Genomic DNA, 12412 nt, shown 5'->3' on the forward strand with positions numbered 1-12412 from the left:
CAGAACTAAGAATCAAAATCAATCTTTATTTATCTTTTATGTGTGTGTGAACTCTTGTTAATGATTCATTCGTCCATATTAGTAAACCATTGTTGTTAGATAATATTTTGTATAGGATGAAACTTGATGTTTTAGTATTCAAATTGGGACAATGTTTTTGTTTGTTAGTTTGGACTTGTGAATAAATTTTACCATACACTATTTTATTTGACGATTCATAATTTGAAGTTGAATTTGCTGAATATTTGATGTTTATTTTTTTGACTTGGACATATATTACTCACTTATAGATATAGTGATTATTTTAACTAGTATTTATTATTCGAAAATTTAAATAATGGAATTGCACTAAACCGAGCCGAACCGAACCATAACCAAATGCTTCGGTTTCGGTTTGGCTTCATATAAACAGAATAAAAAAAATTGGTTTCATTATAAAAAAACCATTAGTTCATGGTTTAGTTTGGTTTTATTAAAATCAAAACCAAATAGAATCATGTTCACTCCTAATTGTATGTCCGATTTTTTTACCTACCATGAATGACATAGGTTCCGTTAGTTTTTTTAAAATATAAAATAAAATAAAGCCATATAAATATCTTCTACCAAAAAATAATTGTATGAAAACATCGAACGCGAGTCGACTCTACTTTCAGCACATCTAAATCCATTTTTCATTTTTTAATAAGAAAATAATGTGGTTAAAATTCTTAAATATATGTATGTACATTATTATTCCTTGAAAAAGTCTACTCGTACACTACAAAAATTATGTACCTCTACCAAAGTTCTTATTCCTTTTATTAGTTTTTAATGAATTTAAGGCACTCCATCATTGGAGATAAAACCCACATACAAAGTCACCTGAAAGTTAGCTTATTCAGATATTCTTCCATGGGGGTGAATTAGTGTATTAGTTAATTCATGTTACACGCTAAGCCCCTTTTTCTCATCCATTTTTTTCATTCTTTTTTCTACGGTACTCATTTTTAATCACATTCTTTATTAAAATAATATTACACGTAAATTAAAAAAATCCATTTTTTAAAACATATATTCCTCATCAATCACTATTTCATAATACATTTTTTTCAAATTAATGGGACACAAACAGAGCCTAACTAAGACCTTGTTTGGCCCCCCATTATAATCACATTTTGAAAATAATGTATTTTGAAGTAGTAATTTTGGGGAGAATGTGTGGTTAAAAATAACGAAAATTTTTTAATTTCCGTATAATATTGTTTTATTGTAGAATATATGGTTAAAAAAAGAGAGAGAGAGAGAGAGAAATGTATTAAAATTTTAATGGGGTCAAACAATTGCTAAATTGTTATAACTATACGTAGGAATATTAGTTATTACAAATTCAATTCTTTGCCAAATGATTCCATAAAATTAATTAATCATTCTTGCCGACTGTAATTCTTACAAGTCATCAAAAATAAGATGATTATTTGTATTTTATTTTTATTTTTTCATACACATGTACGTGTCCTGAGATAGATATTATGCACGCTAACAATGATGATAACAATTCAAACTCGCGAACTTGTCTACTATTGAATTGGGACTAGGACAAAAAAAGAACTGACAATCTTTGGTTAGAGTCGATGTTCCTTTTCTTGGCAATCAAGCTCCTTCAGATCTAAAGTTGCAAACAATTTTTAGTAAAAGGTAATGAATTTCAATGTGGCTTCCGACTACCAATGGAAGAAAGCTTGGATGTATAGCAAATTTAAATAAGAGGTATGGCTTCCCTCAACCTCCCACAACCATATTCTTAACCGCTCCCCCTATTTTGTTTGCTCACCATGTTTCTGCTTGATTGTATAATATATAGTTCTTTATCAGATATGATCTTTTGTAGGCTACCAGATCACCCTTGGATATGAGATTGAATGCCCCATTTCATTCCTGGAAGGCCCACAGGGTAAGCAAAGACTCGAATTCGAGATTGGCACAAAAAGAGCCCGTGAGACCCCATTGCCGGAAAAGGCTACCATACGTGGAGCTTCTGCCTCATACGGCCCTCCATGAGCAATCAACCGAGCAAGCTAAGATGAACCAGAGAAGTTCCTCGCCTCGGATTGGAAAAGAACTAAAGAAAATGATTTATCCTCTTCAATTATTTATCTTAAAAAAGAATCCACAAATCTTTCTTTCTTCAAAACAAAATACGAACACGAACTTATTCAATAATGCCTTCTGATTTTCATATTTTTCAGAATGGACAAACAACAAATGATGGCCTGTTTAACATAGGAATGCCATCACATCCTAATTCCCGGACAAATTAGGTTCATAAAATAGACACGGCAATCAATGTATTGAAAGCTAATAATACGACGAAATTATCTCCAGCAAACACATCAATGGAACCATATACAAATCTGGTTATCAACTCTACAAAAAATTGTCAGTTTATCAACTCACATTTACATGAAATTTTTTTGTGATACCAACACAAAACTGAAGGGCTTCACCATTTTACATCCATATACATTTCACAAAGAATAGCTATTTACTTCAAGATAACAACTGAAAATCTCATTCAACAAGAAAATTTGTGAAAAATCTTCAACTCGGCTTGAATTTTCCGAATTTTTCTTTCTCATTGTCTAACTCCCGGAAAACATAATCAAGTTCTGGAAATAGTGACAACAGCAGCAGCTCAAGAAGATTAAAGGCTAGTTGCTTCATACAAACGGACGACTGTAGAAGCAGCAAAAATTTACCCATTAGTTATTGTTCCAAACAGAAACTGCTACAAACCGAGTAAAACACACACCATTTATTGTGGCATACGTGTTGAAAATTAATGAAAGATGAAAAACACATCTTTTTTTTTAACTAAACCGAATATGATCCAAGCATATGAAATTTGACAATTAACCCTAATAATGACCACATTATCTCCCAGCCCCGTGAACAACAAGAAATATTAACTGAATCTATTTTGCATGACTGCAACAAATAGATTCACTGACAGATTCAATGAAGTCAAATTTTTGCCTACTATGCCATGTTCATTTTTGGAATCTCTCCCTATTCTCTACCTTTTTCTGTCGGCATATAATTCATCCTCGATCAGTTTTACCTCAACTTCTGGTTATATTCATCTTAAGGTCATTTGGTCCTTGGTGACCCCTTCACTTTAAGTAAAGCATGATTAATATCAAAGGTATCTTTTGATGCACTTCATTGATCTGATATTTTGTTACTGCAACAATCTCCATTTTGTCCAACGCATACATGCATAATCCTCTCAACATCACCGCCTCCTTTTTTTGTTTCCCATGAAACCTCTGAAACACGTTCAATCATTCAGCTATTAATCCTTTTGACCTTGTTGAATTGTACGAGGGAAGGCAGAAAATTTTGTAGCTAAGGCTGAGGGCAAAAGCTGATGAGGTGATTTGAATGAAGACCAAGTACAAGTCTCTTCATCAAAAACAAAAGAGAGAACAATATCCTAGAAAAACATAAATAAAAGACCCGCTATAATGAAAGCAGGAAAAAGACCGTTGGTTCCACCAGCAATCAAAATCATCCGAGTAGAAGACAGAGAAGGGGTAGTCATCTGATATATATATATATATATATATATATATATTGTCATTGGCTATTGTATCATATGAAATTTGGTACAAAAAGTCTTGAATTAGCATGTCAGCAAATTCCGGCCGTGCAGTTTATCCAACAATAAATCTAATTGGATTTAAAGAGCCATGACCCAATCAATATGTGGCGGGTGTATTTTTGCTCTTGCGAAAATTGAAAATAAATAAAATCACCTGAATGAAATAGTAGAGGTCCTTGGCACACTGTTCATATTCCTTGTGTCCAACAAGACCTACAATAGGAGATGGTGCCTTATCTGCAAAAGATTCTCTAAAAGTTATTAACATCTTAGAGATTTTTCTTCCTCACTTCTAAAGTACAGAAATTAGTTAATACACTGAATAGGCAAACAATTAAAAATTACCAAGCATTAGTTCATATACAAATTTTGCTCGCACTTCTGTTTCCTTCTGCTGCATCTTCTCCAGTTCATCTATTTCTGGTGAAGAAAATGGAGTAGGTTGGTCCTGAGGAGATCCATGGGCTGGGCTTGCAGATGGTGCAGGTCGCTGACGCTTTGGGTGTTTTGTTATGAATATTCCATCAGGCCAAAGTATCTAGGTGTACCATCCAGCAATTGGATTATCAATATCAGAAATCACTAAAATATTTACTTGAAAACATATGAGTTGTGTTAAAAAAGTCAAGCGTTGACAATTCACTCCTAGTTCCATGGCTCTAGAATTTAGTATATTTAATTAACATTAAAAACTCTCAAAATAATACTTGTGAGCTAATCAGAAAATCAAGTGAGAAAAGCAGTCAACAAGATGTGTGAAGAAGTGTTCATCTCAACTACCAGGCCGTCAATGACATACCTGTTCCAACTTTTTGATCCCAGCAGCAACAACTGATCCCTTGCGCAGAAGCTGGATTTTCCCAATCAACCAATCATCAAAGGCATCTCCCATTCCCAATTGTAAAACTTGTTTACCCACCCAGAAAGCCTTTCTCCTGAATTCACTTAAAAGATTATATGAGCCGAGAAAGACCCAGGTGATTACAGAGTAAAAATTAATATACAAACAAACCTCCTTCGAATTAGTACAATTTGTCTACAAATAATACCTTATCCATCCCCCATCTTTAAGCTGAAAAATGACATCAACTAAATCCAATATGGGAACACTTAGATTTGGTGGCACCCACTGCAAGAAGAAATAAAATTAGACAACCACTATAGATCATAAACGGGCAAAATTACAGACAGGCCACATGAACACGGAAGTTAGAAATGATCATGCCCATATTTTGGGAAAAAATAAAAAATAAAAAATCATCAACCATTATCTATAGCTGGATTCTGTTCCCTAGTTGAACATAAGATAATATGCCAAGTAACTAGCGACTCTGAATTACCTCACTAGGAATGGCCAGCTCAGTGGCAGCATCCATAGACCCAGATGCACATAAAGCTTCCTCATCACCTTTTACAGTTTTTTCCAATTTTCTCGTCAAGACTAGGTTCTTTTGCTCTGGATCAGCAGAGTCACTGCTGGAATCCTCAAAAGCCTTTTCAAACCCTTTCGCAGGCTTTTTTGGTGGAGAAAGCGCTGGACCTTTTGTTTTCAATCTTGCTCCATCAGCAACATGATCACCCTTGATTAGTAATGCAGACTCTTTATTTTTATTGCCCAAATTTTCTCTTTTGGAGGATAACGGACCAATTACTGGCCCTATGTTATCCATATATTCTTTATAGGTTTCACGAGCTGTGTCATCCACATCAACTGAAATCCAAAACCAGTTAGAATCTATAAAAAATATAAAACAACCTATGAAGGAAAATGCACTACTCAGATACACTGCTCACCTGAAAGAGTTTCTAGAATGGATAATGAATTTGAGAAAGTATACATCTGCATTGTTACGAAAATCATAAATATAAGTTCAAGAAAGTACAGGTAAAATGTCAAAACTCAAGCAGGAGGGCAAAAAGGAGAATATAAATAAGTCAAACCTGAGAATCAACACTAAGAAAATCCCAGACTTCAATAGAGCAGGAAACAGTAGGCAGCTGCAGAAGCTTCTGCATAATAACTGCAGACTTCAATATAGCCCTATGCATGTATGTACATCATGGAGTATAAAAATACAGAAAGTTATAATTTTTCCAGCAAGAGGCATCAGCATCCGTATGTAAAATCATGTTTAAAGAATTGGTCCCACAAAAACTGGAAACATAAAAAATCAGAAAAGCTAATATAAAGAAGCAACAGTAACACTTTAATGGACCACTGCTCATAACAGAGCACGTACTAGAACAGGGCAAAGACCAAATGACATCATGACAAGAGGGGAAATTTTAGTAATGCTTCCCAAGTGAACTTCGATGCAAAATGGATATTTGATTTTCTATGATAAAGAACACAAAAAGACATACTAAATCAAAATATAAAAGTCAAACTGTCCAGCGGTATTAGATGTATGACCTTCAGATACTGGTCAAGCAATTTACAACGCTCTTGAATTACGTAAACATCCAGACCACTTGATAGAAAATGCTTCGGTGGCAAGTGAAGATTGTATTCAGGGAACTCTTTAAGGCGGCGATGTAATTCCTCAAAATGACGAAATCTGTCAGCGTGAACAATCCAATTGGTTAATAGGATTTACTGTCATATTACATTATGCAACCAAAAATATTTATTAATAAAAAAACTAAATATAAAGGGGCATCATAGTGTAAGTGGAGGATAAAATCAGAAAGTTTGCAGCGGAAAAGTTGGCACCTTCTTTTGATAGACCAATTGTTACTATTTACATCTGTAACAGATATAGAATAAACAGCAAAAGTTTTGGACCCACTCTTCACGACATTGGCACCCAATACCTGCAAAATAAACGAGCTCACTTTCTTCACATCTCAAAGCATTAACTTTGTTAAAGCAGAAGATTAAAGGAGTGAATTGAGTACCTCACATCTTAACTTGAAAAAAGAGTCAGCAATAATTGAACTTTTTGCAGAGTTAGCAGCCAAAATATGACTTTCGGGTAAAGAAGCCAAGGACACAGATGAAGAAGTTGTTTCTCCACTATGTATTCTACCTAACAATTCTGCCTCAGAGTTATCGCTCGAGTCTTCAGATTTAACATTTCCTGTGGAAGAATTCAGCAAATCCTGCCCCTCTCCCAATAAGAAACTTGTTCTTTCGACCTCTTGCCATACATGCCCATTAACACTGCCAGACCTAGATCTTTTATTTGCAGATTTTGTTTTTTTCATTCTTTGAGAGTGGAGGCGGCCTGTGCTCATTTTTTTACTCTTATGACCATCCAAAGTTTCAAGTGGATGATGAATGTTACTGCAGTTTCTTTTACTTTTACCATCCCAAACTCTAACCCCTGGGGAATCAAGACCTGTTACACAGCTGATGTCTTCATCCTCAGTGTAACTACTGGTCCCTGATTCATCAGAATTCCCAATATTATGTTCATCTTTCTCTTCATATAAAGAACCAGCTGTGCGACCTAGGTTTTTCAAATTGTCCCGCATGATCATATTGTCTGCCCCAGAGCATTTATCTCGTCCAGAAATAGAAATTGAAACATCTTTCTGAAAAAACATATCCTTAGTTTCTAATTCCTTTATCTTCTGTCCACTAAGCACTTTCGACTGCTCCACTGATTTAGACACCCCCGCCGAAGATTTGTGTTTTTTAGGATCAGCCAGCTGATTTGTCCCTTCCTCCCTTTTGTAATTTCTTCCTTTTGTCCACATATTATCAAAATTTTCTGGAGCCAGGGCCTCAGTTTTTCTGCGGGAAACCGCATCTAGCATGTCCCCCCATTCTCCACCAGAGTGTTGCTGTTGCAACCCTCTCCCCTCACCATGACGTGTTTCTGGTAAAGAACCCCAAGACCGAGTGGATCGTGTATCAAGGGAAAGTAAAGGATCTTTGGAAAGAAATGTTTCGTTCATATTATCTGATGCTGGAATCTCAGCATCATGTTTAGACTGGTCCTTCAAATCTACAAGTTCAACACCCTTGATGGAAGGATCTATAAAACGAGAAAAATCGGATGATATCTTTGACGATCCATTTGGTTTTGAAGGTGATGCCGCATCTATCGCCTTACTTCCTTTATCAGTCTTGCTTCTTGAAATAACTAGAGATTCAATCCTTTCATTAATAAACCTGAAACCGAATTTGGTAATGCATAAAAGACATAAACATAGCAATTTTAGAAAACAGGATGAAATGTATCCTTACCTCGGGCTAGCTAGATTAATCACTGGTCTCATTACGGTACAGGCAAGTATTTCCCGAACAATATAACGAAATAAGGAGCACTGTAGATCCTCTGGTCTGAATGTAAACATAATGAGGCCATCCATAACATGCTGGAGAACCTAACAAAGCATTCAGAACAAAAATTGTCAACCATAGAGACCTTGTGTCATTAAGATACATGGAATGCAAGGAAGAGAACACAAAAAGAAATAACCTTGTGCTCAGCTTCAGCAGAAAATAAAGCGGGGTGTAATTTGTTCTCTGCAGCCAGCACAAATTTTAATTCAACGTCTCTCTCTTCAATGGTTAAAACTCTAGATTTTTGTTTCTCAATCTTTGTCTTAGCTGTGCGAAAAAGCTCCAGCTGACTGCATACAACATTAATAATATCCCTGCACCACACCAAGCAAGGATACTTCCAGTTAAATATTTCCAGAAGATATCTCAGTGAAGAAAATTTTGATCAGTAATATTTTGGTAAATAAAACCTTGTTAAAAGATCTATGAGATTAACATTTCTCATACGACGTGAAATTTCCCCGAGTACACCATTTATGATCTGCACAAGCTCTTCTGGGCCATTTCTATCAGGAGTTATGCGAGAGTACCAGAGATTTGTTACCCACTCTGATACAATATGTCTAGTGAACTGGTCAATTGCATCCTCAACAACAGGGGAATTCACTTTCAGCTTCCAATCATACTTCTCAGCAATAACTCTAGTATCCTCAAAAGGTTTTCTCTCGGAAGAATAGTTTGCAGATATTGGTTTTCCTCTGTAAGTTGCTGTTTTCCTCCGCATATCCAAATCCAGAGACAAGTAGCGAAATACCGTTATTAAAAACGCAGCAGCAGGCAAGTTGACCAAAACCGATGAGCTTGTCACTGGAAGAGAAAGGAGTAAGATGAACACTCAAGGATTGAAACAGACAATAAAGACAAAAAAATTAAATACAGACATACATGGGATGAAGGGATAAGTGACAATGAGCATTACAAAAAGCCCCACTTTGAGCCTAAAATGCAAACTGCAAAGGGTGAATATTTTTGTTTCTAAGACAAGGCCTATATGTGTATCCAAACCTTATCACATCCTGAAGTATGGCTACCATTTGAAACTGTGCCCATTAGTAACAGTTGGCCTTTAGCAGTGACATCATTAAGTTATGGCATGAATACACATGGAAAATACTTAACACATTTAAGTAAACATTGAAACATCTACCTGGATGAAAAGATGCTAAAAATAACACAAAAACAGAAACTAGAAATGATAAATGTGAAAATAGAAGAATATTATTCTAAAATCCCAATCATGCAAATTAACAAAAAACAAATTGGTAATACATCTGCGAATATTACTTATATCATAAATTATTCCTGTTAGGTAAATTATGCACCTATGTAGATTGCAATGCTTGAATAATATAGGAATGCATACTCAAAATCAACTGAACATTGAAGTGCAAAATATTAGCAACAAGCAAAGGAGGTAACTACAAAGTAAATCTTTCCATCCATACAATTTTGCATGACGGATCCAGTGTCTCTATATTGAGGGATTCAGTGTAAATAATTCATATCAAGATGTTACAATTGATTATCCCTTTTGAATTTAATCACTTGACACTTTTGTTTCATTAGCCTTGATGCTTATTTTGACAGAAGTACTTAATTCTTTTGAATAAGAGGGAACATAAATAATATATAAACTATATGTGCAATGACCACCTGCATGGATTGTTCAAGTTGATACAATTCCTCTCACGTGTATAAAAATAAACCATGAAAGAATGTAGATTCCAAAATCTATTTAAAAAAAAATTAATAAATAAAAAAAAAATCTTGGGGGAAGGACTTCAAATAGTAGTAAACTAGTAACATGATGTCCAGCATTAAGCTATTCCTTAAATTTCTAGAGTGTAAATATCACAAAACCCATACTCATAAAAGCTTCTTTCAAAATCAACCAAGTCTTCAAATGTATGCATGAACAAAGAATAATCATACTAACATATATTAAATAATTTGAAATTAACTTGGAGTTCAATTAAACCTTTTCATGGGAAATACATGAAAATAGCCCAAATAAAAGAAGAATTTTCCAAAATGACCTTTGACTTTTATAAACATTTTGAACTACCTAAAACACCCTTAAACAAATATTAAAAAATAACCCTTTATCTAATATAAATCTTCTATTTAAGTCCTTAAATAATTAACAAATAATTTTTCTAAAACTTGTGAGAATTATTAATGAATAATCATAAAATAGAAAAACCCAAATATAAAAGAGGACCATATAATATAAAAAAGGTTGTTAAAAATAAAAAAGAAATTAAGTTTGAAAAAGAAATTGATAAGATAGGATATCAAGAACAATTATATGCATCACAAGAAATATTAAAATGTTTCAAAGAAAACTTATTAGAAAATTTTGCTAAAGGAATTGTAAGATCAATAATCATAAAAGATATACAAGATATAATAGATAAATTGGAAAAAAGAAAGAAAAATATCTCAAAATATGATATACCTTTTAGAACAGACATAGATATGATAACAGAAATTGATATTATAAATTCCCAGACATTACTAGATTTTGAAGAATTACTTAAAAATTTATGAAAAAAATAATAAAAAATAGATTACCACAAGCATTCAAAAAATTAATTTTTATTTTAAGACTTTATATACACCTAATAGCAAAAATAAAAGAATTTTTGGAGTATAAAAATTTAGATTTTTAGTTTCATGATTATTAGATTTTTAGATTATTAGATTTTTGTTCGCTCATAATAGCACCCATACAATTGGTATCAGAGCCAGAAAGACCATGAGAAAATATATAAAAAATAAAATTACCTAAAAGATTATGATTTTAGAAATTATTGAAACTTATAAAAATAGACGAAGGTACCAGGTAAAATATAGTTCTGACATAGAAGGTTATATAGAAGAAGATAATATAGTTGGAACATATAGTAAAGATATAAAAGAAATATTAGAAATTTTTAGAGTAATTAAAAATCTACCTTTAGAATTAAAAGAGAAAATAATTAAAAAGATATTATTTGAAGAATATAAGCATATATATATATATTAAAAGTAATCCAGAGGGAAATAGATTTCATAATAATCTGAAATTACTATGGAAATCATAAAAATAAATAATTATTATCAATGTATTGAAGAAAAAGGATGTTATATATTTTACAATCCCATCCCTAATAAATTAAAAATAATAACATTATATATAACTAGGAATTTACCTAGAGAAATAAGGGAACAAATATTACATAAATTAATTGTAGGATTTATCAAAGATAGACGCACATATGAAATAATTTGTGAAATATTTGAAAATGAATTGTATCATAGAGAAGTATATGAATCATCATAAGAATATAATGGAAAAAACTAAAAATATTTTAGAAAGGAAGTTAGAAAGAATAAGATTAATAAATAATAAAATTTTAGACGAATTATTAATACCTGGAGAAATAACTAAAACTCAAGAAAAGCAAATATTAAAATTAAAACAAGAAAGGCATAAAAAAAAAGCAAGGTATTATGAAAAATTAAAAGAGATAACAAATCCTGAAGTAATAAAACAAAAATATGATAAAATGATAAAAGAGTGTAAAAATACTGAGTGTATAGTATTTTATTATTGTCAATCAAAAAATCGACAAAATATCAATCAGTGAACATATGAAAGAATTAAAATATTTATTAAGAACATTAATAAATGATGTACAAGAAATTAAGAATGAAGTAAAAGAAGCTAGAAATGATATAAATATATTAAAACTTGAAGTCAGAAAATTAAAAGAAAATGAAGAAAAGAATAATAGAGTAGATAAAAAATTTATAGAAAAAGAAATAACCAGAATAGGGAAAAAACTTATTGAAAGGAAAAATATAATAATAGAAACAGGAAGCATGGATGATGAGTTTAGGAAAAATATATTACCTAAAATAATAGAAGAAGAGGAATCTAGAGAAAAAATATTAGGTAAACAAAAAATTGAAGAATATCAAGACAAAGAAGATGAATGAAGAATTAGATCTACTCATAGATAATTTTGATCATTTAAGTATAGATGATGAATACCAAATCTTAATGAATACTGGAGGAGAACCTAATCCCGTAGGAACCTCTAAACAAGAATCAATAGATCCAGATGAAAGCTATGCTCCGATGTATAATAAACCATATAGACAATTTTATGATAAAATAAGAGATAAACAACCATCCAAAGGAAATAAATATAGTAATAGATTTGAATTAAATAATAATTATGATAAACCCGTTAACCATGGAGGAACAAAATTAGACTTAGATTGCAAAATAGATACTAAGAAAGCCTTAATAACTTGGGCAGACTCAATGATATTATTCTTTTTATATAATAAAGATGATACATGGGAAAATACTGAAAGAAGAATAGATTTTTTAATTGCATCTTTTGAAGGAAATGTTAGAAATTGGTGGGAAGGAATTAGTAGTGATACAAAATCATTAATAAAAAGAAATGTACAAACAGAAA

General features: G+C 32.3%; 1 protein-coding gene across 1 annotated transcript; it reads right to left on the reverse strand.

Annotated features, from left to right (window-relative positions):
• Positions 1-2328: 2328 nt before the first annotated feature.
• LOC111396885 lies at positions 2329-8804 on the reverse strand. Its single transcript, XM_023023486.1, has 14 exons — positions 8348-8804; positions 8074-8251; positions 7839-7978; positions 6542-7763; positions 6357-6457; positions 6057-6201; positions 5585-5653; positions 5438-5483; positions 4984-5354; positions 4693-4772; positions 4443-4578; positions 3989-4181; positions 3798-3880; positions 2329-2715 (listed from the first exon to the last, which is right to left on the reverse strand). The coding sequence occupies exons 1-14, from the start codon at positions 8659-8661 to the stop codon at positions 2581-2583; spliced, it is 3213 nt and encodes a 1070-aa protein (XP_022879254.1). The 5' UTR covers positions 8662-8804; the 3' UTR covers positions 2329-2580.
• Between the last annotated feature and the right edge of the window lie 3608 nt (positions 8805-12412).

Source organism: Olea europaea, chromosome 1, assembly GCF_002742605.1.
Source record: "Olea europaea var. sylvestris chromosome 1, O_europaea_v1, whole genome shotgun sequence".
NCBI classification, from domain to species: domain Eukaryota; kingdom Viridiplantae; phylum Streptophyta; class Magnoliopsida; order Lamiales; family Oleaceae; genus Olea; species Olea europaea.

Bases quoted from the DNA above. Each gene is read 5' to 3' on its own strand.
- LOC111396885 (XM_023023486.1), bottom strand. From the start codon at position 8,661: ATGCGGAGGAAAACAGCAACTTACAGAGGAAAACCAATATCTGCAAAC. The intron at 5,654-6,056 runs GTCATACATCTA...GTTATTATGCAG, and splicing joins TGCTTGACCAGTATCTGAAG to AAGCTTCTGCAGCTGCCTAC. The intron at 4,579-4,692 runs GTATTATTTGTA...AAGTGAATTCAG, and splicing joins AAAGATGGGGGATGGATAAG to GAGAAAGGCTTTCTGGGTGG.